This window comes from Rosa chinensis, chromosome 1 (genome assembly GCF_002994745.2).
Source record: "Rosa chinensis cultivar Old Blush chromosome 1, RchiOBHm-V2, whole genome shotgun sequence".
Lineage (NCBI taxonomy): Eukaryota > Viridiplantae > Streptophyta > Magnoliopsida > Rosales > Rosaceae > Rosa > Rosa chinensis.
In genome coordinates, this window is record NC_037088.1 from 12,241,685 (window position 1) to 12,267,402 (window position 25,718).

The 25,718-nt window shown below is 40.1% G+C and overlaps 1 protein-coding gene and 1 pseudogene across 1 annotated transcript; one reads left to right on the forward strand and one right to left on the reverse strand.

Moving 5' to 3' along the window:
* Positions 1–8,615: 8,615 nt before the first annotated feature.
* On the forward strand, positions 8,616–9,434 carry LOC112190013 (annotated as a pseudogene).
* A 12,344-nt stretch (positions 9,435–21,778) lies between these two features.
* On the reverse strand, positions 21,779–22,665 carry LOC112181766 (MLP-like protein 34). The gene is made up of 2 exons (XM_024320172.2): positions 22,387–22,665; positions 21,779–22,303 (listed from the first exon to the last, which is right to left on the reverse strand). The coding sequence occupies exons 1-2, from the start codon at positions 22,571–22,573 to the stop codon at positions 22,032–22,034; spliced, it is 459 nt and encodes a 152-aa protein (XP_024175940.1). The 5' UTR covers positions 22,574–22,665; the 3' UTR covers positions 21,779–22,031.
* Between the last annotated feature and the right edge of the window lie 3,053 nt (positions 22,666–25,718).

Genomic DNA, 25,718 nt, shown 5'->3' on the forward strand with positions numbered 1-25,718 from the left:
CTTGCACATGTGGAGCTATAAAGAATCTCATAGAGGTCAAGCCAACTCAATCAGATACAGAAAATGGTACATTCTTTCCATCTTGTCATTTCGCTCGCGCTTTATCACAACAATCTCAAGATTGGATTATTGATAGTGGTGCAACTGACCACATTGTGTCATCACCCAAACTGTTTGACAAATCATCATCAAAATCTTCTTTGGTCAACCTACCCAATGGTTCTAGCATAGGAATCACTTCTATTGGTTCAATAGACCGCGGTCCAACCACCACCTGTAACACATAATGTCTTTGTTACCCATGATTTGTGTCATCATCGTCTTGGTCATTCATCTACCGCACCATCCCAATTTTTGGAAAAATCAACATCTGGTATAACTTTTGACTTTAACTCTCATTGTGATATGTGTCCCATGGCTAAACAAACTCGGTTGTCCTTTCCTTTAAGTTCTATTTCAACAAGTGCACATTTTGATTTGATACATTGTGATATCTGGGGTCCACATCGAGAGCCTTCTCACACTGGTACTCGTTATTTTTTAACCATTGTTGATGATTTTTCACGATACACTTGGATTCACCACATGCATTTTAAATATGAAACCCAAGGGTTGTTAAAAACCTTCATTTCGTTTGTCAAAACTCAATTTCAGTGTAATGTCAAACAAATTCGTGATGATAATGGTGCTGAGTTCATTTCTATGCATTCATTTTTCAATGATTCGGGAATTCTTTTCAACATTCTTGCACCTCAATGCCCCAAAAAAATGGTGTTGTTGAGCGCAAACATCGTCATCTTCTAAATGTTGCATGTGCTTTGCGCTTCCAGGCACATCTCCCTTTAGCCTCTTGGGGAGAGTGTATCCAAATAGCTGCATATATTACTAATCGTTTGCCCACATTACTTCGTTCAAAACGTTCACCTTTTGAAGTACTTTACCAAAAAGCACTTGAGTACCAACATTTTCGTGTATTTGGTTGTTTATGTTATGCAACTAACCCTAAACCTTCTCAAAAGTTTGATTTACGAGCCAGAAAATGTATTTTTCCGAACTCGTTTTCATAGGATATGCTTTCATTATGTACCTGAGAGAGTAGAGATGCTTTAATCGAGATTTCATGCCTTATCCCAATGATGTCATGAAGATAGAGGAAAATAAGCTTTACTTTGCATACTGGAACACCAGCTTTATGTACTTCAGTTTTGTGAATTTCTTGTATTTTAAACTTTGGTTAAAATGTATGATATTTTTGTTAAATGTTATTTAACTTCTCCTTTTATATAGCTTCCTCTACCCAATTTTGGCATGCATTTTCTAAGCCAATTTTTTATTTATTTAATAATTTACACTTTTGCCAAGGCAATGATCTTGTTGCTATTGACTTTTAGAGACGAGGCAAAAGGAAAGAAAAAAAAGTTTTGAATGTCTATTGGGGGGCAATAGACGTCTATTGGAGAGCAATAGACGTTTTAAAATTGATATGATCTCTTCTTTTTTCATTAATCCAAGTATTATTTGTCTAATTTTAGGAACATTATATTAGTTCCCTTCCGACTACCGAAAGTTCTATTGGAGGGCAATAGATGTCTATTGGGGGGCAATAGAGATTTATTGCCCCTCTATTGGGGGACAATAGACGTCTATTAGGGAGCAATAGACATATATTGGGGCAATAAATCTTTCCAGCGACCATTTTGGGGATCTCCAGCAAGGTTTTCAGAAAAATCCTGTGGGCGGCGGCCGGTGATTGGAACCCAGTGAAAGTTGGCCGGAATCCGGCGGCCGGTGACTGGCTCCGGCGAAGTCCTCCTATGGTTTCTCTCTCTTCCACTTTTTCTCTCTCCCTCTCTAAGTAACAAAGGGGTGAGGGTAAAATGGTATTAAAAAATAAATAAAAAACCTTAATGGGGTATTAGGAAAGACCTCCTTAGACTATTTTGGGTAAGAGGGAATTAAAAAAACTTAATGGGATAAGTGGGAAAAAAATCCCTATAAATTGGATAAATGGACAAAAACCCTTCTTTTTTTTTTTTTTTTTTTCTGTTTTGAAAGTTTTGTTAAATTTATCAAACGAAATTCATTTCCTTTACAAATCAACTTACTTGAAGTTGAAAATTGAGTGCTAGCAGTTTATTGGCATGGGTTTCTTTCGGTGCATCTAGCATTTCTCAAAAGTGAAAACTCAGAATTATCGAGAATTTGAAAAACCACATCGCTTTTGTTGAGTGGAAGCATTTTTAATTACTTGCAAAAGAGATATTAAATGAAAAAAAAAAAATGGGGAATGACCTCTCGCAACAATCCCTTCATTTTCTTGTTAAATATATCAAAATGAATTTCATTTTGGCATGTTGGTAAATTTGGATCCTCAATGAGTTGTAGTTACCAATATACAACGGCATCACCAACATAAAACACCATGGCATCTATTTTAGCAAAACATAAAACCTAAACCTTGACTGCCACCTGAAAGGTGACCTCAAATGCCTATGTCATTGGCCATGACTTCAAAAAGTGACTTATTCAAACCAAAACCAACTACAAATTTACAAGTCATATGACAAAATAACATGCACCATCGACACAAAAAAGCCACAAATATTCAACAAGTCAAAATGAAATCAATGGATTTCATTTTAGAATCACACAATTCTATGTCAAACAGAGCATAATTTCAGGTCAAACAGACGGAAGCATAATCTTACGTAGATATAAAAAAAGGCAAAACGACAAAGAAAACCAAACCCTTTTCAATGTATCAGAATCAATCGAAGAAGACTATAAAAGGAGCAAAAGGTTACCTTAAGTGAAGTAGGAGGATAAGCTAATCATTATATACAGTTGAGAGAGAGACCAGTGCTCAAGAAAATCCCCAAATTTAATTCTAAGAACCATAGAAATAGCCAGTTCGAATCGCTGGATGCATGACGGTCACTGGAGTTGCCACTGCACGGTGGAGGAGAAGTAGTAGTCGGCAAAAGCTTTTGCACTGGAGTTGGTGTTTGAGGCGGAGAGAATATGAAAAACTAATGTGGAGAGTTTTTGTGTTTTTATTTAAATGGGGAAATGATAGCGACAACAATTTTGTGCTATTGAAAACTGTCAGAGTGGTCGTTTTTGTAATTTTTGTTATTTTTAGTGTTAGGTTGCTAAGGGGTGGATTAATTTAGCATGAGTCATTTTTTGTTACCTAAACTATCATTTGACACATCCAAGTGACAGTTATCATTTTCGCACTTCACTCCTCATAAAAGAAGTTAAAATCAAGTAAAAAATTTTGCCAGAATATTCACTATGCAGCATCGATGGGTCATTGTCTTTCATTAGATTAGGAAACCCAAGCCCTATTTATGTATCGTTAAGCCCTATTCTGGCGATCGCTCAGCCACCACCCGATAGTGATTGTGTTTCCCTCCACCACCTCCCTCAAATCATAGCAGTCTAGATTGAACTCACACCATTAGACTAGGAAACCGAAGCCCTATTTATGTATCGTTAAGCCGTATTCTGGCGATCGCTCTCTCAGCCTCCAACCCCGCCGACAAGAACCAAGCCACCACCCGATAGTGATTGTGTTTCCCTCCACCACCTCCCTCAAATCGTAGCAGTCTAGATTGAACTCCCACTGATTGAGGACACCACTTCCTCAAACAAAGCAGACGGAGAGAGTCCGTCCAACGACAATGCCCTGAGGACGTGTCGCCAGACGGAGAACGGAGATTTTCTCTAAAAACCTAGAGCTCGCGCAAGGGCGTTCTAAACTCTCTTTGTTACCCTCTAATACTTAGATTTTATCTTTAATGATTTAAGGTTTATGTTTTAGAATTTTAACCAAAAAAGAAAATAATGAATATAGATGATAAAACGAGGAGTGTGGATTTTCACATACCGTAAAAAATTTGAAATTAAGAGAAAAAAAATTTGCTAGAGTATTCAATCTACAGTGCAGGAATGTGTCATTGTCTTGCATTACCCTAGGAAACTCAAGCCCTATTTATGTATCATTAAGCATCATGCTCGTGCTCTTTTTTTTTTTTGGGTTTTTGTCTATTTACCCCATTTTTAGAGATTTTTTTCCCACTTACCCTATTAAGTTTTTTTAATTCCCTCTTACCCAAAACACTCTAAGGAGGTCTTCCCTAATACCCCATTAAGATTTTTTTTTTGTTTTTTAATACCATTTTACCCTCACTCCTTTGAAACTTAGAGAGAGAGAGAGAGAGAGAGAGAGAGAGAGAGAGAGAGAGAGAGAGAGAATGGAAGAGAGAGAAACCATATAAGACTTCGCCGGAGCCGGTCACCTACCGCCGGAGTCCAGTAACTGGTCACTTGATTCCTTTCATCGATCGCCTGAATCTAATCGCCGGAATCCCGTCACCGGTCGCAGGAATCCGATCACCTACCACTGTCCACTGGAATTTTCTGAAAACATTTCTTGCCCCCAATAGACGTTTATTTCCCCCAATAGTCTATTACCCCCTAATAGATGTCTATTGCCCCCCAATAGAGGGACAATAAACTTCTATTGCCCCCCATTAGAACTTTAGGTAGCCGGAATGGGAACTAATATTCCTAAAATTAGACAAATAAAACTTTAATTAAAGAAAAAAATGAAGAAATTATTTCAATTTTAAAATGTCTATTGTCTTTCAATAGATGTCTATTGCCCCCCAATAGACATTCAAAACTTTTTTTTCTTTCCTTCTGTAGAGTAATCACATAGAGTAACGTCCTTGTAAATCAAGCTATCCCATTCTGCATCAAATCGAAACATCCGGTACCCACCTTCACTGGCATCCCAAGACAGATCGAAGTGTACGTAAGGTGCCTGACATTGACGGATAACTTCTCTGGCATTGTTTAACAAGTGGTAAATCAAGTATAACTAACCCAGCAAAATAAGAGGTTCTACTCCTCCTCAGGCGAGATAGAACCAACCGGTGGCGAGGGAGTTGCGTTGAGTGGTCGGACTGCAGTGTCAAGGCTGCTACGAGCCTCGAACTTGGAGCCAGTGGGATTCTGCCTTTGATGTTCACTCAGGTCAGTCGGTGTCCTCCGCCATGGACCAGACAAGAAACTTCTCTCTATCAGACCAGACCCGAAGATCCCCGCTCCGAACCTGAATTGATCAGAGTTTGATGACTCGAAAGCCTTGAGTCGGCGCCGAAGCCACAACGCTTGAACTTCCTCAGCCGGTGAAACCTTCTCTGCCGCCTCTACCATGCAATGGATTAAATTGAGCGTCGGAATAATGCTCGCTTTGGCCGTCCCAGTCCTTCACCGAAAGAAGGGAGAGAGAGAGAGAGAGAGAGAGAGAGAGAGAGAGAGAGAGAGAGTGAGAGAGAGAGAGAGAGAGAGAGCAGATTGGAGGATGGAGGATGAGAGAGAAAGTGTTGCAGATCGGGGATAGAGGAGAGAGAGAGAGAGAGAGAGAGAGAGAGAGAGAGAGAGAGGGCCACATGTAATTAATTAATTAAGTTAAGGGCAAAACTGTCATTTTTCTTTAAACAGGGTGAATGGGAACAAAATCTGTTGTTGGGGTAAGTGGTGTTTGGCTCCAGTTTTGTTGCAGCTGGTCAACAGTCTCTTTTCTGCGCAGGCGTGCCAACACCTTTCGGGTGCAGTCGTCAGGGGTGTCCCTTGACCTGACTTCTTTGGAGTGATTGTGGACGAGGAGAGCACCAACCTCGTCGCAGGATTCTTTGTGCCTTGTGGTGAGGACTTTTGCTAAGCTTTTTTAAGATCACACAATCGATACTCGACGTCGTAGATCGAGCAGAGTGAAAATCACTGGGAAGTGGGGAGACCATGCTAAAGCGTGACTTTAGCTTGGCTGCTTTTCGAGGGCATTACCCTTGCTTGGCTGGTTCTGTAACCGTTGTGGTTAATTGTAGTACTACAGTCGGCTCTCGAGGAGACTACGACTGAAGCACGTTGACAGAGGGTTTGGTGACACTGACAGTCGGCTCCAGAGGAGACTAGGACTAGTGTGTGATCATCGGTAAGGGAAAGAGAGGGATTCTTTGGAGAGACTTGAGTAGTAGTAGAGATTAGTTGATGAATTGTGTGTAGTTACTTTGTCGTAGCCTCTATATATAGGCTACCAAGCCATAGTGGTTGGCCTTAAACAAATCATGATGGGTTAGGCACTAATGGAATTGTTAGGTTTAAGAACTTAAACACTAATGGAATTGTTAGGTTTAAGCACTTAAACAATAATAGAATTGTGATAGGTTTTCCAATTAAGCCACCATAAAATGTAGTTGAATGCTTCCCCACGTGCATGGCATATTCTTTAATTGAATGGAGTATAAATATTCGCATTCTTGCAGCTTGCATAATCTTCCATAATTCTGCAGGTAGGCTTTATTTAGCCTCTAAATTTCAAACTTGTTGACAAGATATAGCTTGAGCCGAGCCACTGACATTGGCTCAATTTCTCCAAGACACGCCTTGTCAGGTCAAAATGCTTATTTTGGGTTCAAACATTGCCCCCCAGACCTTGAAGTCAAAGGTCTTCGTCTTGACTAAAGAGGTCTTGAATCAGCACTGCTCTTATAATGTCATTGCTCCAAAACCACTTGTATTGGCTTGACTGAAATTACTTGACTAATTTCATATAGGCCTCTGAATACGCCATAAAACTTGAATGCCACAATCTGAATTGCCTTTGTCATGAACTGACGCTTCTTTGCCAACTTTATTGGGCCCCATGTATCTGATGTCTAGTATGTAGTGAATTGGCAAAACGTGGGCAGGTTGTAGGAGATCAGAACTTTAGCGTGCCCCCCATGCGAAGGAGACTACTTTGATCGCGAATGAGGATCCTTCTCTTCCTTGGTGGTAGCTTCGCCATGTGTATAGCAGCAAGTATCTGCCTTGTTCGCTGGCTTTCTGTTGAGAATACGATTGCTGCAGAAGAAGCCCAGGCCAACTCAATGAACCTTTGGCTGTTTATGAAGAAATGGGCTGCAACTTGGCCCGCGTCATAGAACAGGCCACTCAGGCCGAAGCTGGTGCCATTGCGGCGAACCTCCTTGTAGAGGAACTTTGCTTGAAATTGAGCTTCACTGGCCAATCTCTATAGGCCTCTTCGAAAACCGTTCAGTCTCCTTATGTGCTATTAATCCTCTAATAATAGCTAACTCCTCGAAAACCGCTCCTCACATGCTACTAGTCCTTTTTTTCCCTAGATTTGGAATCACTAATCTCGATTTACTAACATCGGTTTGACTCTTTAACCATCCATCCAAGGGTGGGGATTTGTCTGAAGTCCCTATAAATAGTTGTATTTTGGGTAAGGAATACTCACAATAAATCTTCTGAAATATTCTCCAAGTGTGGGATCTCCAGTCATGCGAGATCATCTTTGTTAGGATCCCCCACTTGGAGCAAATCAGGGAAGGGAGGAAAGCCACATTGAGGCCAAAGACCCTTCCTCGAACCCTTTCCTTCTAGAGTCGGAAGAAACCGAGTCCTCCAGATGAGAAGGGCTTTGGTGGTCGTCCTCTACTTATGCTCTCTCTTCTGAACATTGACAGAATCTTAGAGGGAGAGCATGGATTCGAGGAAGTAATGGGTATGAGCCACCTCATGGCTGTTCCCATACTTCATGCTAAGAGAATGGTAGCTACCAAGGGTGAAGAGGGCGTAGAGACTCAAGCTGATATTTGGTTCCTTCACTCTTTGCCCCTCCCGGAGATAATGACGCTGCTCAACCCGACTTTGGATTCCATAGCTGTTTCCAATTGAGGGGGCTTGGAGGCTCCATTTTCTTTCATTGGAGTCTCCCCTTCTCATGGATAATGGCGTTGGCCAAGCCTATGTTGGGTTCCTCTGCCGCTTCCATTTGAAGGGAGCGCGGGGGCTCTGTTCCTCTTCTTTATCCTTCCCTGAAGTCTGCCCCTCCTTGGGATAATGGCTTGGCTCAAACCGATGTTTGGTTCCTCAACTGCTTCCATTTGAAGAAAGATTCATAAGATATCCGAAGATTCCTGTTTTGTATTTTAGCCACCTTTGGCTTTGTAATGAATGTACTGCTTTTGGCTGCAAAGCCACTTTATGAATACAATAATATTTTCTTATCTTGATATTCAAGTGAGGAGCCAATAATTGTGTCTAGCAAGGCCCCAAATATAGGCCCCCATAGTTGTATATTGAAAATAATATGAACTTTTTAAAATTTGCTCCGCGTCAAAAAGAGCCTCGCGGAGAGGGTTTTGAGAAAATATTTATCTTTTGGATCCACTTGCTGACCTCAATTCAAAACTCTTGGTTTTATCTTCTTAATGAGTCTTTAACTTCGCATTAACTAACTGTTGAAAACTCCACCGTGAGAAGATAATATTGAAAATGGAACAGTTACCTCCTTGAAAACCGTTTGGTTCCCCAACGCGCCAATAGTCCATTCTTTTCCGAGATTTTGGGCAACTTTAATCAAGATTTACTGACACTTAGTTTGACTCTTCTCTTCGACTATCACATGCCTATATCTCCCCCCAACTCCCCAATCCCAAAACCATTTCATCAACTCCAATCTTTCTAACAGCAATCTTTCTTAATCACTCATCATCACCACTCTTCAATTCTCGCATTCTCTCAACCCATTACCAATGGAACCAAAAACCCTGCAACCAACCGAGGATGGAGGAAGCAACAAAGTAGCCGGAAGTAGTGCTAACATGCTTTACAGGCGGAGCAGTACCAGGTGGACTCCCACTACATATCAGATAAGAATCCCCACGGAGCTTTACTACAACAAGGGAGTTAGGTCCCCAACTGCAGAGCAGATTCAGAGGATCTGTCTCCAGCTGAAACGGTATGGAAAGATCGAGGGCAAGTACGTCTTTTATTGGTTCAGAAACCACATGGCTCAGGAGAGGCAGAAGAAGAGGTTTACTTTGGATGTTCATGTGCCCATGCAAAGATCAGGGCTTATTGGTAATGGTAATGGTACCAATTGGAAACCTGAGGATCAATACATTAACTTCGGATCTTTTGCATCTGCTTCTGCTTCTTCAGCTGGTGTTATTACTTTTAACTAGCAGATAGGGAACTATGGTGGTTATGGATCTATGAACATGGAGAAGAGTTTTAGGGATTGTTCAATCTCAACTGGAGGGGGAACTAGTTCTACTGGTGTTGGTGGATCCATTAGTCACAATTTGGGTCATGAGTCGGCTACAGTGTTGACCCATATTCCTCCTCATCCTACATTACTAGTACTAGTACAACTCTCTTTGACATGAATGAAGAACAAACTTTCATGGAACAACGAGGAGAAGATCACCAGGAGATTGAAACCCTTCCACTATTCCCCTTGCATGGTGAGGGACATCTCTGGCAACATGAAGACTACTTCCGAGGGAGGTGGCAGCTACAACGGTGGCTCTCGCACTTCCCTTGAGCTCAACCTCAACTCTTACGGCTAGACCCTATTTTCCCAAGAAGGTGTTTTCTTTGCGAGATAAGAGACAAAGCTAAAAAAAAATTCCAGAGCTGCTGACTCAGCTTAGTATAGTGTAGTGTTTTCAAGTATCTCCCATTGATAAGGTTATGATGGACATCTCCATCCAGGTCCTTGAGATGAAAAACTCCTTTCTCTAAGATTTTATAAATGAAAATCTCCAAATATTTCTTCGCTAACCACTTCTAATGTTGCGACTCGATCATAGGCCTCTTTCTCCACTAAGTACGAAAATAACCTGTCATACAAGGAGTGGAAGGCCTCTACCCCTTCCTCTGGAAGGTCGTAATCCATTAATTATCCATTTCGTGGGGCACAGCATGGCCAGGCCTCGCTAGGTCTTCTTTTGCTAGTATGAGCCCCCAATGTGCCAACTCAAAAGCCGTCACCCCTGTGGGGCGGCCCTTGTTGTCGATGCTACTGACTTGCAATTAAGTAATTGGCTCCAAATTGTACCTGGCATCTACGTAATTCGCTGAAACAGGGAACGGGCGAGGGTCTGCTTTAATAATCCCACGATGGCACTGTAGGCCGTGTAACAATCCATAACGAAGAATGCATAAACTCCTTTCGTGGGACCCACCTTGATTTTTAGGAACAGTAAACCTAACGTCTTGGTTACAGTGCCCGCAAAGTTCTTCAATATGAGAGAGGTAGACTGGATCTTCTCCTTCTTGATTCCCAAAAGCTGCATGGTCCTTGTGTAATGACAATCACAGCCGCGCCAGTATCAACCATTATCTTGCTGACCTTAGTCCCATTAATTTCTGCTGTGATATACAAAGGTCGCTTGTGTTGCACCATTGCGGGCGTGGGTCTAGTGAAGCTCATGAAGAAACCCTTATTGTTAGCACCTTCAATCTCAGGGAACACTGCTTCTTCCACCTGCATTGTTGCGGTTGAAGTGATCTGCAACTGCTGTTCTCCAATCGCGTTAGCTTCTACGTATTCCTGCACAGCGACTGATAAGGCATACTTAGCAGGAAGCACATAAACCATATTGCAAGAGCTATCCACCATTTCTGTCTCGTCCATGTCATCATCAAGATTGAGCTTGGGTTCATCTACTGGGATTTCGGCATTGCATTGTTCAGCCACGAAAGCAACCAATGATTCCTCTGCGGGGATCACCACCTTGGCCTGTTCGTGCTCCAGTACCATGGGAACCTGGTTCAGCGACTCTGAAATTTGTTTCGCTGCTGGCACTTCCTCTGGGAGAGCGACCACCAAGCTTTGAACTTTCTTAGGTCTCCACTGCAAGGTGTTTGAGGCATTGTCCTTAGCCCCCAGCCTCTCAAAAACTGAGGACTTGGTTTCAGGCTCATCGCGAAACAACCTGCGTCGGATGCTTGGACGCCTATTTGGAGAACTTTCCTTCCTAACCGTTGGGGGTGTCTTTTCTTTGGTGATCCTACAGAAGACGTTGGGGTTAGATGCCCCTGATGCTGAGCTTACTTGTTTCTGAAAGCTGCGGGGAGCCACTAAAGGCTTAGAAGCTAGCGCCTCCATCTCCTTCTGATATTACTCAGGAGACTTAACCAATTGTGAAGGCTTGATTAAACCTTGATCTAGAGCCTCTAATGTTCGCTTGGTTTCTCCAAACCTGCGTTGCAACTTCTTTTTCGTAGAATGGCTAATTTCTACCGCCTTCCCCTTTTCTCGGGTGTACCACTTACCTTCCTTGAGAGAAGACGTTGAAGACGGTGGTATGTATGGTTTGGTCCAAACATCACTTTTAGGCTTCCCCACCTGTTTCTATTCAACCGCAGCTGCCCTTAACTTATTAAATAAGTTGGAATCCTTTGGGGATGATGGCTGCTATATCTTGTCTCTCGCTCTTGGGCTGGAAAGCTAATAGTTTAGCGCCGGCGAAGCCTACTTAATTAGCGGAAGAGAGCCAAAACGAAATGTCTGCTCGTCCTCTTCATGTGACACCTGGATGCCACATTCCTCCTTGCATCGCGAACATAAGACCACTGATGAGGCTTCGCAGATAGGCCTGCCCCTTTTCTTTGCTGGGACCTGTTCCTCTTCATTCTTTTCTTCTTGTCCTCTGGTCCTCAGGTCCAAGGTTGGCCTCCTTTGGCCTTTCTTGGTCTAAGCTACATCAACCATATTGACCCCGATGTCAAGGAAGGGATTCAAATCAACCAGCGCTGCCGCGGTCACCGGAGTCTCCACCTGCAGACTACTAATATATTGAGCCATACCTGAATCTGGTCCTTCAGCTTAACACAGTCATCCGTGTTGTGGTTCCACAGATTATGGAATTTGCAATACTTTTTTCCTTTTAGTTGATCGGGGCTAGGAAAACGTGCAAAGTCAGTCTTTACCATCTTCGCAGTTATCATTCCATCTAATATCTCATGCGCTTTATTGGCATCATAGGTATACGTAGCGAACTCAGGTTTGGTGAAGGCTACGGACTTGAGCTTGACTAGTTCCTTGGTTATTTTCAACTGTTTCAAGGCAGGGTTCTTTCTTCCTGTCAGCTCAAAAGGGGAAACATCATTCTCCTCTTCCTCATTGTCATCCTGGAAAACCTCTTCGCCTTGATAATAGGGATCATAAGTTGCTGGCTGGTAGTTCAGGGCAGCCACCGTACGGTGTTTGCTAGGCATATAAGTTCCTTTAGATGCATTCTTCCTAGCATACGTTTCTCTGGGGAGATGCTTGAAGCTACCTACCTTAGTAATGAGCTCGCCCATTGACTGTATCATGCTACCATGCTGCTTCTTTCGCTGGCGCGGCTCCAAGCCCTTGATTGTCAGTTTAACCAATTATCTTTCTAGCAGATTCATGTTCAGTTTAGCCTTCTGAATCTGGAACCTTTGGAGATAAGCAACCATAGATTTAGTAGGCTATTGAGACATCTGGGTAAGGGAAGCCAAATTAACCTAAGGCTCTATAGCTCCGAAAGTCTCTCTAAAGTGTTTCTCCATTGCTGGCCAATTTGCCACCGACCCTGGGTGAAGTTTAGAAAACCATGTAAAAGCAGCTCCAGACAGAGAAGTGTGAAAGATTTTGCACTTGAGGCTGTCATCATTCTGGTACTGGCCGCATTGCACCTTGAACCTGGCCAGATGAGTTCCCGCGTTCTTGGTGTCTTCCCCTAAAAAAGTAGAAAATGTGATATTCTTATAGCCTCTAGGGAAAGGTGTGAGCATGATGTGTGGCGGGAATGACCCCTCATAAACCCCATCGAGGTGGGCCCTAGGGTTAGCCAACCTAATCATCTCCTCCACCACTTCACGTCGCACATAATCTGGGCCAGGAGGAGGAGGTGCAGCCACAGTCTGATGGGCCGTTTGTAAATGAGGCACCGCGTGGCTAGTAGTTGCTGTTCCATCTCCCAGGCAAACGACCTGGGGAATACTGGGTTGTTGAAGAGTAATTGCTGGTGCGGACACATCTTGGCCAAAGCAGTGATTTTGATTGGAGTGCCCGTTTGATCAATCCCATAGCAATCCCCTGGGAGCTCTTGGTAGACATTCTCTGCCCCATCTCTATCATACTGAGCAAATACAACAGGATCAGCTAGGGTACCGTCACCAAATTTCAGAGTTTTGCTCTTTTGCGCAGTCGATAGTGTTTCTTTGTCTTTGCCACCAATCACCAACGCTTTATCCTTGGTTTTGGTAGACATTGCGGTGGCGGCTGCAGAGGGTGTGGCAGTACTATTGCTAGCCTTCTCCCGAGCATTCGGCGAAATGTACTTGCCAGATGCAGAGGGTTGGCCAAGGGAACCAAGGATGGCGTTGGGATCTCCCAATGCTTTATTCAGAACCTCCTTGGCCTGTCTCAATTTGGCTTGTTGCATGGCAACTTGGGTCGCGAGATTGGACCCCTCTTTGCGCATTGCCGCGATGTCAGCTGCAGAATCCTTGCTTTGTGTGTTAAAGGTGTTAACAATACTCAGAAGCTTCTTATATTGTGTGAGATTCGTGTCAGCAATCTTATCTGCGTGAATCCTGGCTTCATTGGAAAGATTTTGTGCATGCTCCTTAACCTTCGGGGCATTCTCGTTCATTTGTCGATCGAAATCGCTAAGCCGCTGCTCAGTCCTCTCGACCGACGTAGCCAGGTGCCTCCTATAGTTATCGCTGATGACCGTAAGGATGCAGAGTCGTTCATCGATGCTAGCATCCTCTGGGATGACGAGGGGCGTGAACTCGTCGGTCTCAATTGTTTCGCTAACTGCAATAGCTACTGTGGTAGCGGGGACATTGGCCACCTTGCTAATAACAGAATTCTCGCCCTTAGTAACGGGCGGTTGACTTCCTCCCTGCTAAGTTGACATGTCTGGTGGTTGCAAGTTGAGAGAAAATCTTTGAGTTACTTGTTCTTCAGAAAGACCATGATAGTCTACACGAGAGTGCGGGCTGTAACTGGAGGTCTTGTGATTCGGGCAGTTAACGTAAACCTTTTGATAAGGGTTTGCGCTTGACTTCCCAATAGTTGCGATCGCGAAGAAACGCTATGCAATAAGTCTCACTGGGCGTGCCAAAATGTTTGGCTCCAGTTTTGTTGCAGCTGGTCAACATTCTCTTTTCTGCATGGGCGTGCCAGCACTGTTCGGGTGCCGTCGTCGGGGGTGTCCCTTGACCTGACTTCTTTGGAGCGATTGTGGACGAGGAGAGCACCAATCTCATTGCGGGATTCTTTGTGCCTCGTGGTGAGGACTTTTACTGAGCTTCTTTTAAGATCACACAATCGATACTCAACGTCGTAGATTGAGCAGAGCGAAAATAACTGGGAAGTGGGGAGAACTTGCTAAAGCGTGACTTTAGCTTGGCTGGTTTGCGAGGGCGTTACCCTTGCTTGGCTAGTTCTGTAACCGTTGTGGTCGCGGTACTACAATCGGCTCCCGAGGAGACTAGGACCGAAGCACGTTGATAGAGTGTTTGGTGGCACTGACAATCAGCTCCTGAGGAGACTAGGACTCGAGTGTGATCATTGGTAAGAGAAAGAGAGTGATTCTCAGGAGAGACTTGAGTAGTCGTAGAGATTAGTTGATGAATTGTGTGTAGTTACTTCGTCGTAGCCTCTATATATAGGCTACCAAGCCATAGTGGTTGGCCTTAAACAAGTAACGATGGGTTAAGCACTTAAACACTAATGGAATTGTTAGGTTTAAGCACTTCAACACTAATGGAATTGTGATAGGTTTTCCAATTAAGCCACAATAAAATGTAGTTGATCGAATGCTTTCCCACATGCATGTCATATTCCCTAATTGAATAGAGTATGAATATTCGCATTCTTGCAGCTTGCATAATCTTCCATAATTCTGCAGGTAGGCTTTATTTAGCGTCTAAATAATATATTTCGAACTTATTGACATTATATAGCTTGAGCCACTGACATTGGCTCATTTCTCCAAGACACGTCTTGTCAGGTCAAAATGCTCATTTTGGGTTCAAATAAGTGGGATAGTTTTTATTGATTTTGGTGCTTTTGGTCAATGACTCATTTTTTTTTTCTTCTTCTTCTTTTTGGCCTTTTTACTTATTTTTCCTTTTTTTGCCTTGTTTTCTCCTTCTTCTTTTTTTTCTTTTTTTCTTTTTCTTTTTTTCTGGTTTTCCCTACACTATTAAGACAAGGGCAAACCTACAACCTCAATCAAACAGGACTTACGAAACTTGCTAGTGCCCCAACCCAACCCATTAGTATGGAATTATGCAAGTCCATCGTGTGGAGTCGCACGTGCGTCTTCATCTTCGTCTTCCTTTGAAAATCGCAAAGAAGTTTCAGTTCGGAGAAAATCAAACCAGGCAGGAATGATTCTTCTTTCTGCGAACCAACAGGGAGCAGATATTCCCAGACTTCTAGTAGTGGCTTCGATGCCTTAATTAGCTTATTCCCAGATATCTCTCTCTCTCTCTCTGCCTTGAGGAAGAACAGAGAAGCATGAACAGTTGTGAAACACCCACATTGGGAATAGGATCTACCCTTAATTTAACACTAACTCTCCGATGAGGTAAGGATTTTATCCGTACCTGTCATCTTCTTTGAATTGTTGTTTGATTTCATTGGATTATGAATTCATTGTTCCAATGAATTTGCACCAAAGTATGAGTAATCCTTCAAAAATTGTTTTCGTTGTTTGATATATCGCTCGAGTCCGTAATTCAATTAATTGACTGGGATACAACTTATAGACGAGAAGACTGCCAAAATGGATCCCTTGTTAATTTATGACGTGTTACCGCATTAATTTTTCCCAAAATATTTTGGCCAGAACAAAAGTGCAATATTTTGTTCATAATCAATGAATTCATATAGCTTCGATTTTATCTTTATTTACTCTTTTCCACTAATACTGTAAGATATATTTATTTGTAATCTGGGAGATGTATACGAATACTTGTAATTACTGTTTCTTCCTACTCAAATGAAAGGCAAAGCATTTGTCCATACAATTACACCCATGTGATATTGGCTGTGATCCTCAGTTTAGATCATTATAATGAGCATTACATAAATCATTCATCATTGTCTATTTCGCTGGCAAGTTGAGATGTTTTGATAGGTACGTCCTTGTTTTCAGTTTTTTTTTTCTTTATCATTTTTTTTGTGTGTCACTGTTATTGATTGCTCTCTATCATGGCTGAATTTTGCTTTCATTCTAATGCAAGGTCCTTTATAATGGAACTGTTAGATTATATGTATTTACTTATATACATCTTCATTTGACACTTAAAAAGGCAAGCTCAAATGCTCAATAGGATTCAGTTTGCCATGAACGCAAACTGCTAAATAGGGTAAACACGGCTTCTCCTTTAGCATATGAAGCTTGAATTTGAGGTATGACTAATTTTTCTTTTTTTTGTCATCAGCAGATGTATATTTTAATCATAATTCTGTCATGCTTAAAGTAACCAACAAATATTATCAAGTATAGAGTTTCTCCTTTTCTATTATTACCAGGGAGATTAGTAACATGTAATATGCTTATCTTCTGAACATGTATCTAGACTTCTCAGATGGAACGGAGGTTAGATGATGCAAAAAAATAGCTTTTGCATTTACAATTCATATATATAAATATATAAATATATATAAATATATACAAAAATGTTCTGAAGAGGACGTCCGCAACCCAGAAAAAGCGCGGACGTCCCTCCTTTCTCCGCGATCAAGCTCCGACGGCGGCGCTTCTCTTGCCGGATGGAGGCTACATGCATCCCAGACTAGTTTGCAGTGAAGACGAAGGTCAAAGAGATCGAGGTCGGAGGTCTGGGCAGCGTGGTCGACTGCAAAGTGGTAGTCCGATCAAGGTCGACTGGAAAGTGGTTACAGGCGAGTCCACCCAACTGGAAAGTGGTCTGGGATGTTCGCACTTTTTCTGGGTTGCGAACGTCCTCTTCAGAGCGGTCATATATATATATATATAGGATTTTTCTCAAGTGCGGACGTCTGTACTGAAATTTCTGTACGGATTTCCGGTTTTCACCCACTTTCCGATCACATATTTTGATCTTAACCGTTCAGTTTTTAGGTCCTAATGTATAGAACATCTCTACAAAATTTCAGCCAATTTGGTTATCGTTAAGGCATCCAAAACTGAAATTTACACGAACGAACCGAATCTGTCGAACAAGAACCGTTCGTGTACATTGTTGTAATTTGCATTTTTGGATGCCTTAACGATCACCAAATTGGCTGAAATTTTGCAGAGGTGATCTATACATTAGGACCTAAAAAATGAACGGTTAAGATCAAAATATGTGATCGGAAAGTGGGTGAAAACTGGAAATCAGTACCATCCGCACGGTATGGACGTCCGCACCGTAGCCGGATTGTATATATATAGGGCTCTTCCTTTAAGGGATCCTTTTTTTTTTTTTTTTTTTTTCTAGGGATAGGGCATTAGACCAACTTTTTTTATCACATTTCGGCATCTCAACTGTTCAGCTTTTAGGTCCTAATATGTAGATCATTTCTGCAAATTTTCAACCAAACCGGTGATCATTAAGGTATTCAACTAGATTAAATTAACAAACGAACCAAATCTGTCAAACTTGAACCGTTCATACTTATAATCTTAAATCTCTATTTTGAATGCCTTAACGATAATCAATTTGGCTGAAAATTTGCAGAAATGATCTACACATTAGGATCTAAAAACTGAACGGTTAAGATGCAAAAATATCATCGAAAAGTTGGTCTAATACTCTATCCCTAGAAAAGACCAAAAAAAAGGGATCCGTGTGTGTGTGTGTGTGTGTGTAACTGATAATGCGTTGGACAAGGAACACAATCAGTTTTGAACGTTGCTATATTTTACCATGGTTGGATTCGGTATTTCTCGCACCATGTTTGTATTGGCGAATGGAAAATGATTTGTGGCCTCAATCTTAAGTGTCATATCATATCACCTACACACATCACCTATTTATCAAATCATGCTATGTAATTCCTGAGAAAAAGATCATCTTATCCTTCCAAAATCTAATGACTCTAAGTTATTTTCAAAAAAAAAAAAAAGTTATTTTGGCTTTCTTCTAAAAAAAAAAAAATCGCTTTTCTTTTTTCATTTTTTTCTTTTCATTACACATGCTTAGATTTTAAACAACAATTTTTTTTTCTTCAATCAAGAATAGAAAAAATTTCATGTAATTCAGTCAATAGATTTGCACATATATTCGATCAATAGATTTGCATAACACATGTATATGAATTCAACCTTTGTTGGGTTCCTGTAAATTTTGAAAAATACTGATTCATATGATTATATATATTCTTTTGTTCTTTTTTTCTCTCTTTATGTAGCAAGGGTTTAAACATTATATTTGAGTTTATTAATTTATTTTATTTTTCCTTGTATTTAGATTGTAGATGATAATTAATGGCAGCTACTAGTATGAAATTTTTTTCTTACCTCTTAATTTAGACATACGTATTTTCCAAATTTAATTTATTAATGCTATTTTTTTGATGAAATTAATCAATATTTGGAAAGAAAAGTTACTGCCTATTACTTGACACCTAACTCAAAAAATTAATGCTATTTTTTTTTATCAAAAGAAAGATTCATTCATATTTGAAGAACTACAAAAGGAGTATGTAGTGGCCTCGTTAAACCTTCCACAACTCGGATAGGAAGAGTACCACATTCCAATTAACCAAGACTCAATGACTTGACTCATGAACTAAAATTAAGGAGAGCCACTGTTGCTCCATCAATCACCAATAGGTAGGGAAAGACAAAGATAAAGCCTCCCTTGCTACCCTATGAGCAACGTTATTACAAAGTCTGGGGACATAGCCCTAACTACAAGACTGAAAAAAACGAAAAAGATTCTTTGCTTCATCTACCAGCGCACCATCCACACTAAGGTCCTCCAAAGTAGAGTCTAAAGCCAAGATCACAGTCTGAGCATCACCTTCAATTATAAAGTCCATGATCCCCGCCTGCACACAAAAGTGCAAACCGTTTACCAAGGTTTGGAAAAAAAATTTTAAGAAAGAATTTAATTAAATGAAGAAAAATATTAGTCAAAGAATTTAGGGGTCGTGACCACTTACCCAATTTCAGCTTAACAATTGCCCACTTACTCCACTAAGGGTTTTTTAACTCCATTTACCCAATCTAACATCTATTGACAGTATTACCCTCATTTTAATTAATAAATTACACTCATCTATCTCTCTCTCCCCCTCCTCCCCTCTTCGATCTATTCTCTCTCTCCTCCCCCCTCACCGATTTATTCTCTCACCGGAGACCGAATCCAGCAATGCCGTCATTCCATCATCCCCGCCGCACCAAATAAAAGAGTCGCCTCCTCCAAGCAAATCAATCCCCAACTTGGATATGTGAAACCCAATCCAGATAGGATCAGTCCGATCTGATGCTATCCTGGATGCCACAGATACGACGTCACCGGCAACCCTTGAACCTGCACCTCCAAGCCATTCCGCCGATGAGTACAACGAGGTAGTAAACCAAACCGAACTACCAACTCGATCTTCCCCTTCCAGCCAGCCTCCATGATCTCCTCGACCCGAACAACCATGTCAATCGAGGAACTCGGCCTCGCATCAGACCCACATTGAGTCCACAAGGCCCGTCCGACGACGGCTAAAGGGCTCGCCGCCGGACTAGCTCTCGAATTCTCTTTCCAAACCGCAGTCGGAGAAGCACAGGTGAAAAAACTAGCCGGCCTCACAATTCGATGGGTGCCCAAAGCACTTTTTTTTTTCTTTTTTTTTTGGGAAAACTGTGAGCTCCGAGAAGGAGGAAGGGAAAAAAAAAAAGTGAACGTGTACAATTAAACGTGTAAATTGATCAATTGTGTTTGTAGTGTATTCATTTTGGTTTTGGGAGTTTATGCAATTCACATGAGGGAAATAATATGATTATTGGGGGCAATAATATGATTATTATGAGGCAATAATATGATTATTAGGAGGCAATAATATAATTATTGGGAGGCAATAAAAAGAGTATTGGGAGGCAATAATATGATTATTCGGAGGCAATAATATGATTATTGGGGGGCAATAATATGATTACTGGGTATTATTAGGGGGCAATAAATTCAGACGCCAAAATCAGGTCACTAGTCCGGCGACCCGTCTCCTGATTCCAGTCACAGGTCGCCAGAGTCCCGTCACCGGTCGCCGGAGTCAGTCACTGGAGTCCCCGGCCGGCCACTGGTCACCGGAGTCTGGCAAGGTCTCCGATGACTTCTCTCACTAAGTGAAAAAGAAGGTGAGGACAAAATTGTCCCAAAAATAAATAAAAAAGAATAAAAAAAAATACTTAATTGGGTATTAGATATGTTTGGGTAAATGGGCAATTTCCTAGAGTGTTTGGGTAAGTGGGTAATTTTTAAGCTAAAATTGGGTAAATGATCATTTGCCCAAGAATTTGTAGACATATCTCTTAAATTAATACATAATTACTAGCTGATCTTTTTTTGTCACCTAATTAAATTTATTAATGTAACTAATTCACCCTCTAACATCTAAAAGGAAATATAAAAGGGTAAAGTTAGTGTTGCAATTATATGATGTGGCAAGGTATATTATGTGAAATTGAAAATAAAATTTGTATTCACTTACATGACATGACACATAGGATTTGAGGCCACAAATCTTAGGCCTCATTGAGACCCTATATCATTGCCCACCAATAGATATTATGGGCTGTAATCAATAATTGCTTCACCAGTACAATAATTTTTCAAACTCGATCGATAATGCTTTCATCTTGTAACTGAGTAGAGATGCTTTAATCGGGATTTATGCCTTATCTCCAGGATCTCATGAAGATAGAGGAAAATAAGCTTAATTTACTTTGCATAATGGAACACCAGCTTTATGTATTTCAGTTTTGTGAATTTCTTGTATTTTACACTTTGGTTAAAATGTATGAGATTAGTGTTAAAAGTAATTTAACTTTTCCTTTTGTATAGCTTCATTTGGCCATTTAAAAAAAAAAAAAAATTGGCATGCATTTTCTATGCCAATGTTTTTATTTATTAATAATTTACACTTTTGCAACGGCAATGATCATGTCGCTATTGACTAGCAATGACAAAATTTCCGATGTGGTAGATTGTGCGCGTGATTTTGCAACTAACGAGACGCTAATATCACTTAGTCCTCTATTTTGGAAAAGTCAGCTTACGAATTGGCTTCGTTATCCTCGGATAATTGGAAAATTCTTCATGGGCCAGTTCCACAAAGTTGATTTTGATTTCCAGAAAAGCACCAAAAAGGACTCGATCTTAATACTTAAGTGCCATGTATCATGAATGTATGTTCTCTTGATTGCTATAATCTCGAGGAGGATTACTTGAGTACCAATGTTTTTACAGTATATTCTCTTCCATTGGTGCCTCAATGCACTGATGAGTGTTGACGAGAGTCACTTCCTTGACTTACGGTCAAGGCTGGCTGTCGATGGTGCTATCAGAAAGGTGATGGTGCTATCAGAAATGTATGTTCTCTAGTCTTGACCAGTGTGTGGAATACAGCTAGCTGTCCTCCATGTTGTGGTGGTCTACATATATGCTGATGTGGTTTTACCTAGCCTAGAGTAATTTCTATGTTTCAGTTGTAATAACTGTTAATTCTCTAACTATAAATGGATCAGGTTGTGATGTAAGAATTAGGGTGTGTTGCATTAATTGAAGAAACTCAGAAAAATTGTTCCAGCTTTGCTCTCTTCTCGCTTTCTTCTCTTCCATTGTTGATAGCTTGAGATCTTTAAGGTTTAGCTATGGCTGCCATGTTATCAATGAGTACTTAGCAATTAATTATCTTACACTTGTACTAAAAGTACCCAATAGATCAAACTGAAGGTACCGAATTGTGTTACACTGAGTAGAATATATGTTTCATTGATTCACAATCACAAACATGATTTAACAACAGTCTAACTTGCCCACAAGATTACAACATGATTAAATATTGCTTCACAAACCAGCTGATTGATACGATGACAGTCGCCGTATCAAATCTCTTATTTCATACAAAACCGTACCGATTCAAATACTGCAGCACATGCGCATAAAGATATATATAAGCCTTGTGCTTTGTTCATGTGTTACTATGCTTGGGCAGTAAGGTGAGCATCGATGTCGTTGGAAACCTCGACTGCAATCTGGAGCAGCGTATGCGGGTCGGTAATATCACCGTGATGCTTCTCATATTCCAGAGTCCAGTGCACGGAGCAGCCCTCGCCTTTCGGAGTGGCTTGAATGGTGAACAAGAAGCTCTTGTAATGCTCCATAAGGTCTCCCTCAATTACTCTGAAAGTCACCAAGTTTTTTTCCGCGTCTATGGCCTCAATTCTTTCCTTGGCAACTCTAGCTTTCCCATCTGCGTAATCATATATATAATGAAATGGTCAAAGATTGATTAATATTTGAAGAAGCTAGCTATAAGATAGGCCAGACACTTACCATGGAAGTAATTCCAGTAGACGATAGCACCGACTGTTCCCCAGTCTCCTTCATGTAAGTCAACGCCTTGAATGTGGTTGGAGCTGATATTGGAAATGTGGTGTGGTTTGTGGGTGAACATTTCGTGGAACTGTGCAGCAGAAGCCTTGATTTCTACATCCGTCTCTATCTTACCAGTCAAAGCCATATTCACTAAAAACCCGCTCTGGAACTGAAAGAAACAATCAAATAGCAAGTTATAGGAACAAACTAGTGCAGTAGTACTGATAATGTTGAAGAAAACTTCTCATTACCATACACTTATATAGAAGAGGGCATGAATTATATTAAGAATAGAATAAATCACATTATCAATAATTCTATTTTCACTGTTTTTTTCTTTGACTCTTTTTAATGATATAGAGCAACTCCAACATTTTTATTATAGGGAAGCAAAAATCAAAGGATGGATATATTCAGACCTCCCAATTTATTATTTAGACCTCTCTTTCATTTTTTTTTTTGTCACTGAACTTCCTGATTTACCCATATTTTTATCTATTTACACCTATGTTATATGGATGGGTCTATTCAGACCTCCCAATTTATTATTTGGACCTCTCTTCATTTTTTTTGCCACTGAACTTCCTGATTTACCCCTATTTTTATCTATTTACACCTATGTTATATATGCGATGTTCCAATAATAAAAGAAAAAAAAAATTGCACATCCAAACTCCATTTAGCTTTCTTGATCAACTGGGAGCACACCCAAAAAAAAAAATTCTTTTAAGATTACCAATTTCTCTGTTTTTGGTAATTACGATCGACTAATTTGAACTCTCAATTTCAAACCTCATTTTGTGTTTTTCAAACAATTTGGTATTACTTGATGCAGTTGAAGTTGGATTTCCATTGGAGCAATTTAAAGAACATTATAATGCTTGATTGCCCAACTAGGTTTGATGAATCTTGGTCAATCCTTTTTGGGTTTAGAGAAAAGTCAGTGAAAGTAAGTCTTGACCCTATTTTTGTTTTCTGATTTCAAAGATATATTGACATTGAAATTGCATAAATTTAAATTCAAAGATTTCAAATATCAACTAATCTATAATTTATAGAATCTAATAATAAACTTGAGATGAAACAATGAAGACTTCTCAAGCTCCTGGAGCCAGTGACAACCAATTAGGAGATGGGTACAAGAAGAGAGAGAGGGTATGAGAAGAAAGACATGAAGGAATAGTGAGGAAGAGGGAAAGGAGAATAGAGAGTTGGAGAGAAAGATCTGTCTACTGCTTAGATCATATGATACATGTTTTTCTTTTTCTGTTTTCCAGTTTTGATCAAAACATGTTTCATCTTCTTAATCTTTGATTAGATGGTGATTTCAAATAAATAAGATGGAGTAGTTATTTCAAAGTTTGAATTTTAGCTTTCTAAATTTTGTGGATAGGGATAGAATTGGAGAGAGAACTGTAAGATGTAAGAGGGGAGTTGCAGCTCCCACGTTGTAGATGCAGATGTTTTTAATATATTTTTAAAGGGGTAAAATTGGTTTTAAAATTGTGCAAAAAATGAAGGAGGTCCAAATAGCAAATTGGGAGGTCTGTATAGAACCACCCATAAGGATAGTTATAAGGAATCTGTTTGGAGAAAACTATGTTTATTTTCCCTAAACTAGAGAAAAATCTAAATATAGAGAAACTGTTGGAGTTACTCTTACCTACCTTATAAAAATGTCTCGAACCAATGAAACTCGAAACCTAGCTACTTTTTTTTCCGACAAAAACAAACAACCAGTGTCCAAGGACTTTTGATATGTTTACCATTATAATTAAAAAGCAAAGAGTGAATGCATGAAAGAGATCATCTAAATGGCTCTTTATGAGCGGTATATATATACAGTTGGGACTCATTCATTACTTGCTTTAAAGGTTTTGTTAGTTAATTATTAATTTGAATGACGAGCTGTAGTTCTTTTTGTAAAATCTGCTAGCTAGCTAGTCTCTTGGTTAATATATAGCTTAAGCTTTATCTCTTTCATGTATCTCTAAATAGTTGAAGTTCAACCAGATTGATTATAAGAACATTTCGGGTTCCACATCCATTTTAACGTATTTGGCTACAGTTGCACTTCTTGTTCACTCGGATTAGTTCTGAGTTAAATGTCACTATAACTTGCTGGGATTCACTTTGTATGCACATTCAATGACATTTTTGGAAAAACAAAATTGAATGCTGGATAATAATAATTATCAAAATGATTGGATTTGGTCGGGGAGACAGAAAATTGACAGCCAAACAACTTTGTAAATGGGTCCATCGATCCCTTAAATTAATTAAATAAACAAAATGCAACTCACGCGGCCCTGATGGCAGCAAATTATCCTCTGTCTCCAATTACCTATCTACTTAATTACCTGTCTCGTAATACATTGTTGGCACCTGTCCGATCTATTTGAACCTCTCAAACATCGTTTCCTCCCAGTTATAGACAAAACAAAAGCTTCATTAGAAAATAAATTTTATTTAAACTCAAATTGTTTTGTTTATTCATCTTATCATCTCTCTTCGTTCTTAGTTATCCTCAGGAAACTACAACATTCATCAAATAAGATCCTAAGATCTAAGAGATGAGATTTGGAATCAATAGACTTGACATCAGGCTATTATTAGACTTGATTAAAGTTATAGAATAGGCGATTGGAGTTGGTTGTTAATGGGAATTGCATATGGATACTGTGCTTGAAAGATTACCATTCAAGATGAACCCAGGTTCTTTTCTTGGTACAAAGATGAACTCAGATTTTCATGTAACATATTCAGCAAAATCAAATCAATCTGACCAAACCATATGAAAACATATCAACCCACCAAGCCAAAATGTTCCTAATCTTGTTTTCTCTAAATTAGTTCGATGAATTTGGCTTGGGGAGGAAAACAATTTGTTTCTTTTATTTATTTTTTCTTTTCACTTGGACATTTTTTAATTTGTTTGTGTGGTTAACGGAGCTAAATGATTGTTAGATGAGCTGGAATGAAATGCACAGTTGTCAACAAATGAATGCAGGGACATGGAAGGAGATAGGAAATTGGAGACAGAGGATTTGGTGCCGGCCTGGATCTCCTTTGCATCATGCATGACGATATTAGGTTAATAAATATTTTACCTATATATCGCCACTATAGTAATGAGATATAATGTCAGCTGAATTATATAGATTTGCAGTTCACTTGATTACGAACTTGCTTCGCAGAAGGCATGTTTGGATATGCAGTAATATATAAGATATTTTCAGTCCAGCTGATAGGATATGTACCAGCTACATGCTGAAGTCCACTATCTTGCT

What these genes read in the sequence shown, in the direction of transcription:
- LOC112181766 (XM_024320172.2), bottom strand. Translation starts at nt 22,573, where the DNA reads ATGGCTTTGACTGGTAAGATAGAGACGGATGTAGAAATCAAGGCTTCT. An exon ending in CTACTGGAATTACTTCCATG is followed by an intron (nt 22,304 to 22,386) that starts GTAAGTGTCTGG and finishes ATGATTACGCAG; the next exon opens with ATGGGAAAGCTAGAGTTGCC.